At 38.1% G+C, this 14,972-nt stretch overlaps 1 protein-coding gene across 50 annotated transcripts in view; it reads left to right on the top strand.

Annotated features, from left to right (window-relative positions):
* Positions 1-14,624, top strand: part of GTF2I (general transcription factor IIi) — a 107,322-nt gene extending 92,698 nt beyond the window's left edge. For 49 of the 50 annotated variants that reach the window (XM_051809545.1, XM_051809525.1, XM_051809530.1 and 46 more), the window contains 10 exons: positions 1,706-1,771; positions 2,604-2,787; positions 3,669-3,721; positions 5,272-5,352; positions 6,136-6,319; positions 7,252-7,280; positions 8,118-8,177; positions 9,510-9,548; positions 11,911-12,006; positions 13,514-14,624. In XM_051809545.1, the coding sequence (XP_051665505.1) occupies positions 1,706-1,771; positions 2,604-2,787; positions 3,669-3,721; positions 5,272-5,352; positions 6,136-6,319; positions 7,252-7,280; positions 8,118-8,177; positions 9,510-9,548; positions 11,911-11,990 (776 nt within the window). In that variant the 3' untranslated portion in view covers positions 11,991-12,006; positions 13,514-14,624. The remainder of the gene's footprint in view (positions 1-1,705; positions 1,772-2,603; positions 2,788-3,668; positions 3,722-5,271; positions 5,353-6,135; positions 6,320-7,251; positions 7,281-8,117; positions 8,178-9,509; positions 9,549-11,910; positions 12,007-13,513) is intronic. The other variant, XM_051809523.1, reaches the window with a different exon arrangement.
* Positions 14,625-14,972: the final 348 nt, after the last annotated feature.

Here is a 14,972-nt window from a genome sequence, read left to right on the forward strand (position 1 = left end):
TGAATGACTGAAGCTCTTGCTTTCACATACATTCAGTTCTTCATCATGTGGAGTAATAATATGCATTAGAAAAATCCTAAATGATGTATGGAGAATGCAGCACAGGTCCGTTAGATCTTTGGGTTTGGTCAGGCCCGTTAGGATTTTGCTGGTCTTTACTGCATGATGCTTCAGACCCTTGAAGGACTTTTCTGGTGCAAAGTACCACCAAAGTGCATAAACCCAGCTAAGATCTGATATAGTGCATAAATTTCATAAGCACTCAACAAATCTGAAATATTGACATCACTGTGGAGGCATACCATTCCTGTAGGAACCAGGAAGGATTTGAACAAACATTGGTAAGCCATGCTCTGTCAGAGCTAGTTATGCATGACTGCCTAGTCCAAGTTTGTAAAATCAATAAAGGAAAAGCTGGACAGGACTGGAAGCCATATAGTTGTGTTCCTGAGTGTTGGCTGGAGCTTTTTGGGCTTAAAGGCCCAGACCTGTCTGTGCAGTACTCTGGCACAGGAGTCTCTGTATTGAAAGCAGCATCAATTTGCAACTCAGATAAATTCTTTGTAGTCAAATAAGATGAGTGCACTCAGAGTAACTGTAAGCAATTCTGTCTCAGTAAACCTTTTTTTCAGCATCCTTACTTTTATACACATATATATATATATATATATATATACAAAAGTTTGTTGTTATTTGCTTTTTCTTTTTTGTCCCACATGCTTTCTTTTTAGCGTTATGGTCAAAAAATGTGAAAGAAAGGAATACTTTACTCCTACTGAGCCAGTTGAGAAAGCATATAAGATACTGATTTGGAATGACTGCTCCTTTTGACATGGGTGTTATTCATACTCAGAGCTGTGTTCAGTTTTTTTGGACTTGCTCGCTATTGCTAGACCTAGGCTTTTTTTTTTTTTTAACTTTAAACTGAGTTTTTAGTTTTGTAGACCAACCATAGACCACTTAGTGCAGCCTCAAGTAAAAAGCACCCAGGGAATGGCATGAATTTATGTCAGGGGAGATTTAGGTTGGATCTTAGAAAAAGGTTCTTCCCCCAGAGGATGGTTGGGCACTTTGCAGACTCCCCAGTGCTCTCTCAGCACCAAGGCTGACAGAGCTCAAGGAGCATTTGGATGATACTCTCAGGCACGTTGTGTGACTCTTTGGAATAGTCCTGTGCAGGGCCAGGATTTGGACTTGATGATCCTTGTGTGTCCCTTCCAACTCAGCATATTCTCTGATTCTGTGACTGTAATTTCTCTGATGGCTGTCAGAAACAAAATGTTTATCTTGATGGACATCTGATTTCACCCACTGAAGTAGAAACTGGGCTAGAGATTATAGATCTCAGGAGAGAGGTGTGCGTTTCAGAGCTGTGTCACTGAACATGTGAATAGTTTTCTGCCACTATTTTGGGTGGTGGTTCAGATGAGTAAATTTTATACTGCCTAGTACTGTAAATTTAGATCACTCTTGGATTAATTTTAATAGCCCTTGCTTTATCTCATAGCACTATCTTTCAAAGCTTCAGGAAAATGAGGATTGATGTGAATATAGTTTTGCAGAATGAAAGCCATTTTGCACATTTTACTGCCATGGTAAATCAGTTATCAAACGTAATAATTTATTAAGCATTTTTTAAAATATTCTTTGAAGACTGATTCATTGTGTGAGCGTTGATTTAATTCTTTCAATTTCCTCCTGGCAGAGGCATGGAATGCCAAAATTAGTGACTTAAAGCAGAGAGTCGAAGATCTTTTTAATGAAAAATGTGGTAAGTTTATTGATTCTTTTTTACTGAGAAGCCTTTCTTATGAACATGCAGTTAGATTTATGAGAGATGTTCACGTTTATTCCAGAGGTCCTGCAATTCTTGTGTGCCCTACACAGTTTCCCATCTGCGTTCATTCTCATGTACTTGCTTGCAATCCTGTGTCTCATTTCCACTATTATTTTATTTGGATTTGGAAATGGAGAAGTTGTAGCTGGGTTATGAATTTTTTAATGACCCACAGATACAGTGATCCACATCCTGACACATCTTTTTAAGCTTTCTTCACTCTGCTTATGAATGGGACTTTGTATGACTCTGCAGGACTCAATGCGTTACGGATCGTATCTGGAGAGGCGTGCACTGTCGTATTCCAGCACTTCCTCTAGTGCAGACTGTTTGGAAACTAATGAGTTTTGGAAGTAATGATTTCTGATTACTCTTCTGAGTGCAGGTTTTTGAACAAGAGCACTAATCTCACTGCCCTTAGTACTGTTCTCTAGAAGAGGCAGAGACAGAATGCATGGCTTGTAACAAAGTGAGATACATATGGGATAGTCTCGTATGCAGACCAAGCCAGTGGCATGAACTGGCTACCAATTACTAATTTTCAGTAAATCATGATGAGATTTACTGCTACAGAATGAGTTATGTTTGAAACTGTTAATTTTCTTTGTGCCTATTCATAGCTGTCACCAAAAAAGGCAAGCCTACTGGTTCTGCCTAATCTAGTTATATATGTGCCAACTATGCTATACCATTTATACCAGAGGTTTTCTATTTCTATACACATGAGTTACCTAACTGGTAGCTTATTTGCTCTGTTGCATTTCAGGGGAAGCGCTAGGACTCAGTAAACCGGTGAAGGTGCCATTTTCACTGTTTGAATCCTTCCCGGATGTTTTCTACGTGGAAGGACTACCTGAGGGGGTACCTTTCCGCCAACCTTCAACTTTTGGAATTCCAAGACTAGAGAAGATCCTGAGAAACAAATCTAAAATAAAATTCATTATTAAAAAGTAAGACTCCCATATATGTCTTTGGTAATCTGTTCTATGAGTATTGAAATGTAGACCAAAAAATGAAATTGTGTTGGGAAGTTGCTGAATTACTCTATAAAATACACGCTGGAATATATTTAGTAATTGAGGAAATGGCCAGAAAACTCTTGTAGAGGTAGAGCAAGATACAATACTCTCTTTGTTCTGAAAGACTCTTAGAGGCTGTTGTGAGAGGAAGAACAAGTCCAGATTTCTTAGCTCATTACAATTATCACATCACTGGTTTAGTTCCTACTGCAGGGAGCACATACAGGTTACTCATAAAGCTTGCTGGCTGTGTACTAAGAGCTGAGAAGTGGAGATTCATATAGTGGGGTGTGTTAAGAATTTTCTTGTCTAAAACAGGTTTGGATAGCCATGTGCCAGTGTCGAAACAGTGGCAAGAGAAGTTACAAGGGCATGTAGTGATAGAAAAAGGAGGAATGGCTTTAAATTGACAGGGCAGGGTTAGACTGGATATTAGGAAGAAATTTTTCCCAGTGAGGGTGGTGGTGAGGCCCTATCACAGGTTGCCCAGAGAAGCTGAGGATGCCCCATCCCTGGAAGTGTCCAAGGCCAAGATGGATGGGGCTTGGAGCAACCTGGGATAGAGGAACATGTCCCTGCCCATGGCAGGAGGTGGAAGTGGATGGGCTTTAAGGTCTCCTCCAACCCGAACCATTCTGTGATTCTAAGAAGTTATGGAGCCTCTCAAGTCATTGCATTCTTGACCATCGGTTTGGCTGAGAGGATATCACTTAGTTCCTGTCTTTAATAAAATAATACTAGAAAATTACATTTTCTTTAATGTTGATGATGTAATTTTATTGTTGTACATGAAATGTTGGATCTGTTTGCAGGCCTGAGATGTTGGAGGCAGCTGTTAAAGAAAGTTCTGCTAGAAACCCCTCAAGTGAGTTTTGCAACTGTTTCATGTTCTATGTAACAGTTTCTTTCAAGGATTAAATATAGATTATAAAAACTGTATGGTGTTAACAAATTCCTGAAAGATTCATTCTACATTGGAGTTGCTTGGTTCGTTTGCTTGATTGATTGTTTTTAAGATGGGAAATGCACTTACCAATCACAGTTTAAATATAGTTCTAGCAAGGGAGTATTAATTTCTTAAAGTTATTCACAATAATCATGCATCTGATGTATTCTTTACTGTTTTTTATCAAAATGTAGCCAGCAATATATGATTCACAGGAGTAATTCTGGTCTAGAGATAAATTATTTGCTCATAATATGTAGGTCATCTAAATGACAAATGCTTAAGAGATGGGCATGCAGGTAGCCAGTAGAAAATTGTGTCAGGTAGGTAGGTGGGTCTTGGAATAAATGCTCCTATTTTGAAGCTGGATTCTCTTTGAAAACTTTGCCAATATCTGTTGTTTTGCAATATTTTCTTTATCTAAGAGATTGAAAATTTTGAGTTCTCTGTAAATGTTTTCTGAATTAGTCCTTTTACGGAAAACTAATTCATCTGATGTAGCCAATACAACAAGAACCACAACAAACACAGTGGTGAACACAACCGCTGGTGCTGAAGACCTGAACATGATTCAAGTAACTATACCAAGTGTCTATACTGGCTGGTTTCATGTCATAATATTTGTGCTTATATTCTTCATGACATTTGTTTTGTTCAATGAAGTTTTTCCTACTGTCCGGCTGGTTCACTGAAATGCAAGTACAGTCAACAAAGAGCATAATTTAGCATTTTGTTTTTATCGAGGTGTTAAATATTTTCTAACACTCATTAATATCTCTTCAGTCACATCTTTAGAATATTCTTGGTCCAACAACTAGTTAAGAAGTATTCACATTTTTCTCATGCAATAAATGAAATACTGATTTGCAATTCTTGGCAAATTCAAGAGGTCAGTACTCAGACTGAATTGAATAATCACTCAGACTGAACTGCTTGGTCTTAACACTGATTACTGCTTTCTCAGGCATATAGTACATCCATTGGAATTCACTGGAAACCATGAGAAATGGCCATCTTATTGAATGGTCACTTTGCTTTTGCCTTTCCCCACCATTCTATGTTCTTTAAGAAAATAAAATACAATTTGTTGGTTCAGATTAAGTTTACAAAATCATCTCTAGACAGTAAACCTAGGTTTATCCCTAGAAGTGTCCAAGGCCAGGTTGGACGGGGCTTGGAGCAACCTGCTTTAGTGGGAGGTATCCCTTCCCATGGCAGGGGGGTGGAACTGGATGAGCTTTAAGGTCCCTTCTAAACCAAATCATTCTAGGATTCTGTGATTTCTTAATAACCATCTATTTTTGTGTATTTCTACAATTCTGTGTTACTGATAAAATGAGGAGCAAAGACAGCACCTGTTTTGAAGCCTTCAGATGTATCTGCTTTAAGTAAATACGCAGGGATAAGCAAGCTTCAGGGGTAAAAAAATTCGTGCTTAATTCTCATGCTATTCTAACAATTTCTTCCAGATGACAGTGAGCGACCGTCAAAAGTAGAAAAGACCAGACAATTGAGAGAGCAAGTAAATGATCTTTTTAGCCAGAAATTTGGTAATTGCTTCTTACTCCCCGTTTTTACATAGGTGTGGGTGTAATAAATGTTGATACGGAAGTTACTGAGTATTCACTTACAGTGAATTATATATGTGATCATTAAAATGAACAAATTTGAGAATTGTATATGAATGTTGTGCTTTGACTTAGAAAAGAATCTTTTGTAAGTGATGTAGGTAGCTTTAAACAATAAAATCATAAGAGTCTAGATTGCTTCATGGTTCCCCTCCCCTTTCCTGTTTCTTTCTGTGTCAACATGGATAAAGTATTTATTTTGCATGGTTCTTCTCAGGGCTTCATAATCCCAAACTCATAATACTTGGGAATAGAGTAATTTTAAAAATGCAGCATAAGCTTTTTGCTGTGTATAGTTTTGTTTGGATTTTTTACTTTGGATTGTACAGCAGTAATGACCTGAGTTTCTTTATCTAAAATTCCTTCACTTGTGCTGTGTTGAATTGCTTTTCATGGCCTTGCAGGAAATGCTTTGTTTTCCTTCATGTAGTTATTTCCTTTTATACCACGTTCTATACTTTTTTTTAGTAAAAGCAGAATCTGTGTTCTTCATATGGTGAGCAGTCAGAGTTGGAATTGTGACTAATGTTCATGAATGTAATCCAACACCTCTATTTCTTTCATTGTCAAGTGAATGTTCATAATTTCAGATCTGATAGAAAGCTTGGGTTTGCATTGTGTTTGTTAATCATCTGAGGACTTTTTTCTTCAGTGTAGTCATAAATATTATAAGGTTTGAAAATAAACATGACCTCTCTCACTTAGGTGAAGCCACTGGTATGAATTTTCCTGTGAAAGTTCCATACAGAAAAATCACTACCAACCCTGGGTGTGTGGTGGTGGAGGGGTTGCCTCCCGGCGTGGCGTTTAAAGCGCCCAGTTATCTGGAAATCAGCTCGATGGAGAAGATTTTGGAATCAGCAGAACTTATCAAGTTTACTGTCATTCGGTATGTAGTTGCTGTTGATTAGATTGTGCAGGTGCTGTGAGCACAGCCCTGTAGCTGGAATAAATTGAAATGTGAGAGAATAGAAGTAGCAGTGCATCTTTAAATAGTGAGAGGTTCTTTTGGATAACAATATATCAGGTCAAATAAAGTCCAGATGTTTCTAGCATGAATGAAGTCCAGAGCTTGTTGGCTCTTAACAGTAAATAGTATATTTGTATTAGTATTACTATTAGTATTTTTAAATATTCCAGTTGTGTTAAGAATCTTGAGTTCAGGTAAATTCTTTGATAATTTTTTCCCTACAAAATGAACATATCTACAGGATTTTAAAATACAGTATTGTCCAATTACAGTATAACGGAATTTCATTTATATGTGTATATTTCCACAGATGTATATAAAACACACATATATACAAAGTTAATTTGTATGCATGAAGCAGAATAGATGAAACTTTTGAATCGCACTAAGGAGGAGTTGAAAATAAAAATGTATCAGTTTATGTAACTCCTCAAATCATAGTTGACTTTGTAGGAGTCTAAAAGTTTCAGTTTATCTTTAGAGAGAGAAATTTCTTAAATATATTTTACTAGGGGGTCTGAATTCTCAGCCCTTAATCATGACATGTTCTAACCAAACATGGTACTTTGATGTGTGTTGTTGAATGAAGCTCTAGAGAAGAGATGACCCCTTGTTAACTAGTGGTGACCAAGGGAAGGGTTTAGCTCTTCCTTTGTGTGTTACTTTTCAAAACACTAGTTTTGAACAACCACAGCGCCCAAGAGCTGCTATTCCATCTGTTTTATTTGACTTTGTTTTTTACTTTTAGCATGACCTCTGTTACAGAAAGTGTGGGGAGGTTGCACTGGGAGGACACCCCATGCAGTGCCTTTTAGAATCAGTAATTTGTTTTGTTTTTTTTTCTTTTTCAGACCGTTTCCAGGACTTGTGATTAACAATCGTAAGTATTTATGAGACACTGATGACAAATGTATTTTTGTAACCTACCAAGATTAATTTTCTACATTGTGGCTTAGTGACAGAGGTTCCATAGTCATTAAGGTCTCAGTATAACTGTCTGTGTCTTTCTTATTAAGATTTTCTGAGTAATCATGCATATACAGTTAACTTGAGGGCATGGGGGTAAATTTACATTTAAACAGTGTAAGATCAGCATAACTTTCATATGAAAATGCAAGACACTGAGTTTGTATTTTTCAGCTGCAGAGTACCAAAGAGATTTAGGATCCTGACCTAGCAACAGACTTACACGTTTAGATCCATCACAGTAGCTGTTAGTAAGCAAGAACTTTACAGTAGCCGCACAACCCTGTTCCAGTGAAAAATTCTGCATTCTGCTGAAACGGTAACTGTTTAGAGAGGCAAATGTACTTAGCTGAAGTGCCATGGCCAATTTGTCAGCATGTGCTGGGGCTGGGGGAGCAGGCTGGTCATTGACCGTGTGGGGTTTGGGCATTATCTGTGTCCACTAATTATGATCAAAATGATCTTATACTGATGGATACCAAGGTGAATGAAAGGCTCTGAGCCTACTGCTCATAGGTATGATGCTTTATTCTTCATATGAAGAACATGTGGAAACTTGAAATTTTTGGTGCTTGCAGGTGAAATAGGGAACGTTTTTTCTGTAACAATATACTGAACAGCAGCTCAATCACAAGTGTTAGTAACTTGTTCATGTGACAAGTTTCAGGATTTGCAGATTCAAAGGTTGCCCTTGTGTTACGTGTGAACCATTTTCATTGTGAAGTTAAACGGTGATCATGTCTAATCTTAGATCTGATGGAAAAAGCTGAAGCAGAAGCATCACCAACAGCAACAGCCCCAGGACTACCAGGTGATGCAGAGCATGACGTATGTCCTTGCAGGAGGGGTGGGTTATGGAGTTCTCCAGCTCATTGGTAGATGACATTAATAGTCAAGTCCTGGGTATACACTGCTCATGATGAGCCATATCATTTTGATAGATTGTGTGCAACAGGGACTTTTGTAGCTGTTAAATATTAATAATTTAATGGGAAGAGCCTCTACTTTCTTCGAGCTTTGTCATTGGTATGTTCCTTGATTTGATTTTTGCAGATGATGAGTGAGCTGAAAAGAAGGATTAGTGGGGGCAATATATAAAGCCAATTCGGTATCCATTTATTGATGTCTTCTTAACTCAAATGTGTGCATGTCTGAACCAAATAGATGTTCAGCCAAGTGAAGTTTGCCTGCATAACTGGCAATGGGGTCTGGATGGAATTTCTGCCTGCTGCAGACCTGTAACTCATGCTAGACTGTGTCTGGACTGCACACATATCACCTGTCTTAGTCCGAAGGGAGAACTCAGCTTTGTACTATTAATAACTGGAGTAAACATGGTTGAACAACTTCATTTTGATCCAGTATAGCTTTTAAATGTTCACAGACCTTTTAAAACTGTGTATCCCAAGTTGGTATAGTGTGGGAAAAACTTTTGCAATTGACTGAATAAACCATTACAGGAAGAAATTGGGAAACGAAGAGAAAACATTATGTAAACATTTTAAGAGTAAGGGACACTTGTATGATGAAAATTATTATAAAGGAAACTACTGGCTCATCTTTTTATATGTGAAGGTGTGGGAGGGAGGAAATCAGCTGCTGATGGTCTATGCGGTTGATGTAGTCTGTCTGTCCTTAACTCAGCTGCAGTGTTAAAAAGGTTAAATGGCTTTCCCAGAACCTGTTCATTTATAAACCATGCAGAGATAATAGAAAACTCATCATGGAATTAAAACATACTTCTTGTCCTGTATTCTGCATTTTCCCACTCTCCCCCAATACTCACCATCAAAGACAGTGTTCATCAGGACTGATGACTCTTTTTTCAAGCTGCTCTGAACGGGGTGTATTCTGTGCAACTGCACATTACATTGTGCTGCAACTTGGTGGTATGTCTGTCAAGGTAAACCATTCTTTGAAGAGAAAGTGTTAGGTAGTTGAATGTAATAAATGTTTGGGATTGTTTATAATTTGCTGCAGACTGTAGAAAGTTACACAAATTTATCTCAGACAAAAAGATACAAGTCTGATTGTTAAAACAAAAATTAGTTGCTTTTTTTCAGGGAAAACTTAATTTCCCTAATCTGATTCATCATGTTGAAACTATATTCATATTCATTTGACTGTAATGTTTTCATTTAAGAGCCAGCTGAAACAAGCGGAATAGAAGTATCTCTAGGAGGTAAGTGTTCTTCAGTTATTATCAACAAATATTTTTAAGTAGTGTTGAACAAAGTTTACCTTTTTTTTTGAAGTCAGGTCTTTTATTGGTTTCCAGGACATTTTTTCATCTATATTAATATCATGCTGCATCATGGGAAAAATAGTCTGTGCAAATGTTATTATTCAAGTAATTTTACAAAGGAGTTTTATGAACTGTTGTTCACTTGAGTCATGACGATAGGCTCTGAGTGATTGTTCATATCCTGAGTGATGCATCTAATTATTCAGTGCAGTAATTTCCACAATTGATGCAAGTGAGTGATTGCCATCATCAGGAACTCTGAATGCCGTATTGATATACCATGTTGAGGGCAAGGGAGGGGAATATTGTTGTTCTTCCAGAACTTAAGCTCTGAAAAACATCCAGCTTTCCTATTGTCCAAGAATATACTTGGGTTGTTTCTGTTTCAGATAGGATCATACAAACTTAAGCTCTGAAAAACATCCAGCTTTCCTATTGTCCAAGAATATACTTGGGTTGTTTCTGTTTCAGATAGGATCATACAATCACTTAGGTCGGAAAAGCCATCTAAGAACATCAAATCCAAGTGTTCCCCCAGCACTGCCAAGCCCACCACTAAACCATCTCCCCAAGTGCCACATCCACACGGCTTATAAATCCCTCCAGGGACGGTGACTCCACCACTTCCCTGGGCAGCCTGTTGGAGAGCTTGACAACCCTTTTGGTGAAAAAATATTTCCTAATATGTTTATATATGTGAGACTAAGAAGGCTGTAGATTTTGTATCCCCCCCTGTGCTTTTGCATGTGGTCTTCAGGAATACAGAATTGACATGAGAGTTGGGATGCTGGTGTCTGCTGTGTGCCCTGCTCCTGTAAATGTTGCCTTTGCTATACCCCAGTCTGTCAGGCATGGCCCTGGACGGCCATGCCTGCCTCTGCTGTGGCTGGCACAGAGGATCTGAGGTGCTGTGGTAGTTTGCCAGGGTGCTGCCTTCATGTCAGGTGGTCCTGAGAGGGGCTCTGTGATGTGTCCATGGCAGCTTGATGGCAACATAGCCAACAGCCCTGGAACGGAGCCTGCTGTGCATCAGCACTTTAAGACTCTCAACTTCAATTCATTCCCTAATCCTGCTTATGTGGCCCCAAAAAAGAAAGCAGCAAACCTCAGCACTCCTGTTTTTCTGTACCCTTTTCCATGGAAATGCCCTTTCCAATCTCCATTGCTTCAGTTTCCCTGTCATGTCACTGAACTCTGAGCCAAGCCAACATGCTCAACCAGAATGACTGTTACAAGCTCAGCTACAGGTTCACTCCGAGGGTTTTACAGTCTTTCTTGGAGTATGGATCAACCCTGTTGCAGCAGTCAAGACAGAAGGAAGGCAAGCATTAGAGTCAGAGCAGAGCTGAGCTCCAGATTTTAAGCTCACAGTTACTGAAAGCTGGAACATCAGATAACTTAATAATGCCAAAACTCTGTGGGATCGCCAAAGTTAGATGATGAGGGAGAAGGACGCTTATTCCTGAATACTGTCATGTGGAGGAATTCTAGCTGTGGGCCTTCGAAATGATAGTTTGGAAGAGACAGACAAGGGTGTTTTTGAATTTGTCACCCAAAACTGGATTCAGACCCTGTAACTAGAGAAATATTTTTGTGAAAAGGCATATGATTGATAAAGAACCCAAAATCACTTCAGAACTAGGCTGGAAGGTATAAAATGATTATGTGGTGAAACAGCTTGGCTTTGTAGTGATGAATTATCCTCACCCCAAACCTTCCAAACAACTTCAGGGAAAAAACAATTTCCTTCCAACATCATATTCTCTGTTTATAAAAAGAACAGAATCAGGCTCCAGGTCACATATCCAGTGCTATACAGGTACAAGATTCTTTTGAGTTACTTCCAAGCGTCCCTGAAATGAAAAACCTGTTTCAAAAGATGATAAATGCTTTAGTCAACAAGATAAAATTTGGATTTTTTTTTTAAACATACCATAATACCTTCCCGTGGAATACTGTTCTTTGAAGAAGAAAATTAGCTAGGGCCAGAATTTGTTTTGGACAGATTGAAATAGAAAAATGCATAAGTCTGTTTCTAATTGAGACAAGTCCTACTAATGCCATTGTATTTCCGTTATTTAAAAACTAGAGTTCTCTAAGATCCTAGGCTGCTTTACATTGAAGTGGAAATGGTAATTTCTAGAGTCAGATTGCTGTGAATACATTTTTATTTATCATTAATAGTTTAAAGGGATAATTAATGCTTTTCATGCTTTCATAAAGTTTTCCTTATTAAGTACAACCACAAAATTGGTGGGGAAGTTCCCCTTTTCTTCATTCATTACTGCTTTTTCAACAGATAACACAGAAAAAGAAGAAAATTCTCAAATAAAACAAGAACCACACCCAATAAAGCAAGAACCACACCCAATGTCGTAGACATCACCAATACCAGGTAAAAGAATTTAGTGTTTTGTGAAGGCAGCGCCTGTCAAGGAATAGTATTCTTATACTTTTGGGGAGGAGAGGGTACAACACTCAATGTCAGAAGGTGCCAGTCCTTTTCTTGTGAATTATTTTATCTGTCTCAGTTCTCACATATGAAGTGCAGGATGTTTTCACTTTCTTATCCAAATACAGTGTAAAGCACACTGTGTTCAAATTTCAGAGACAGTCAGTCCTAGAAAAATGTGACCTAAAAATAAAAATGTGTAATAATTATGTACCTGGGAGGCAGAGCAACTGAAAGCAGAGGGAATTAGTGTTTATGAAGAGCTCTGACATGGTTGTGGGAAAGAGCATTGTTGTTCTTGGTAACACCCATATATTTCCAAATCATAATTGAACAGAAAAGCTCTTCACTATTTTTGCAGTATTGTCTGAGCTTGGGACACTCGGTAAAGCTATTAGCTTTGATGACAAACAGATCTCCTTTAGAAGTTTTCTTTCTTTTGCATTAACTTATGAAAAGCTTAGTTTAATTTACAGTGCCAAAATGTTCAAGTCCGTCTCTTACACTATTTTTAACGTCACTTATTCTTAAAAATGACATTTTTGTGGCGATGGAGAACAGTGATAGTGATGCTGTTACATCACTGAGTTTAAAATGCTGACCCACATGTTTTTGAGTCTCTGTGCTTCATTCAGAGAAAATGGTAGTACTTCTTCCCATTTCAGTTTTTTGATAATACTTGAAACCAGATATTTCCCTCATAGTGTGGTATTTGATACTTCAGCAATTTGATTTGATTTCATCTAACATAAAGTTAGATGAAGCAGTGGCTGGGGAAGCCTGGAGCCTGTGGGTTTTACTCCTGGCACCATCCAGCTTTTTGGAGACCAGGGACAGCCTTGGCCATGGCCCTCCATCCATGCAGCATGAACACAGCCTGGGGCATGAAAGGCTGCTGGTGGCATTGGGACAATGAAATGATGTGGTAGAAAGTGGCAGGCACTGACAAATCAGCATTCCAATTGTCTATGCCCTGAGCATTTCAGGCACAGCAATGGTGGTCTTATTAAATCAGTAAAGTCTGCTTTGTGGGTATTTGTCATAAAACTGAATGTGGCAGGAGAAAATATACTAAAGAAAAAGTTCTGATTTGTCATGGGAAGCACTGCAGTCAGTGAGATATATAAAACCCTCCCACTTGTCCATTAAAGGTGACAGAAATGTTGTCCGAGCAATGGCTACACAATTGGATGCTGCAGTGGTTTGGATTTTAGATGCTTTAGGCCATCCACTGAATTTGTACTAAAGTAAATATTTGTTCTAAATTCTTACAGAGACCACTCACACACATTTAATCTCACATTTATTGAGAGCAATACTCAACTTCTGCGCGCTTGCGGAATCTAGGCCTAAAGTACTGGACAATGCAACACAAACTGCTCATAATTGTAATAAGATCCAAAGCTGCAATGAAACTAACTCACTTTTGTAACTTTTCTTACCTTGTCAGAAGCATCCGGTTCTGAGAAGAGCCTGCTGGGCCTGTCTAGAGCTGTGTAATATAACTGTATAAGAAAAGTATCTTCAATTCAAACCCTTTTGTATAAGAGAAATACCTTCTATACAAACCCTTTTGTATTTTTAAATATAAATGTGTACTTTTTCAGCAGTTCTGTGAATTGACTTAAAGCAAAAAATGACTGTAGATTTGGAATGGCTGGTTTTACTTTGGAATATATTTTAAGGACTAAATATGATGCAGCAATGCTGGGGAGATGATAGGTATTAAAATGATTATGGACTTAGCTGAGGCTGTCTACATTTCCCAATACAGCTAAATTTCACCATACCTGAATGCATCTCAGCTTTTTTAATGAGGAAAAATTTCTGTAAAGAGTTCACTTTTTTTACTTTGGAAGAAAAAAAAAATCATTCATTTTCAGTTACTATTTTAATGGTTGATTGGACAATAGTATCTGCATATTTGAACTAATTTTTCCTGTCATACCTGTCACAATTTATATGTTTTTCCTAAATAAAAGATAAACTGTTTCATTTGATGATTAGTACTCATTAATGAGATGGACTGTGAAATGGTCAGTATTTCAGTGTTAAACCTTGTTATAGTTTCTTCCGTTAATTCAAAGTAGTAAGTGCATGTTTTATCAGAGTATCACAAGTTTATATATGATGAGTTTGGTCTTGCAGTCCTACTGTAGGCAATAGTCCTGTGGATCTGTGTGAGAGCTTTTCTGAAGGCTGTGGGGATGCCTTTCTGTTCATCTAGAACTAGTTATGGAAACATGCTACAAGCTGCTCTAAGTCCTACTATGTCAAAAGCTCAGGATATTCTGTGATTCTGTGACTACAACAATCAGTTGAAGTCCCCTGTAGTCCTGGTTACGCCCCACATCGTGTAAGAGACTAATGTACTTTTTTTTTTTTAAAGTTTCACAAGCCATAAGACATGTACAGTTCTGGCTGTATGATAATCTCTAAAGATGCAAGTTATTCTAAAGGTTTCTCTTTTACTGGAATGAGCTTAGGATGACTGCATTTTATGCACAAATGGTAAACTTTATTCCCTGATGAAGAAATAAAGACTTTCCTGATGGTTTTCATGACTGTCCATGCAGTATACATTTATGTATTTTACAACAAGTCCTAGCAATAATTCTGTAGGCAGGTAGAACATGCTGCAGCACAGTTACTTTCTTCCAGCAAAGAGGTAAGGTCCTGTCATGCCTTTGAGATAGAAATCCAGCTCTGGGTGGGTGAGGTGGTTGTATCTTCAAGGAAAATTTTGAAGCCTTAAATTCATTTGAGTAGAGTGTCTATTCCCTGGAAGCAATCTGAAATGCAGCAGATAAATTCAGAGCAGCACATGCTTGTGTTTTCACAATTGCTCCATGCAGATCTAGGTGCTCCCACTCAATTCTGGGACCTTGTGCTGGTGATGTCAGCAGGGG

Source organism: Manacus candei, unplaced genomic scaffold, assembly GCF_025592945.1.
Source record: "Manacus candei isolate 608988 ecotype Guabito, Panama unplaced genomic scaffold, ASM2559294v1 h1tg000076l, whole genome shotgun sequence".
NCBI lineage: Eukaryota > Metazoa > Chordata > Aves > Passeriformes > Pipridae > Manacus > Manacus candei.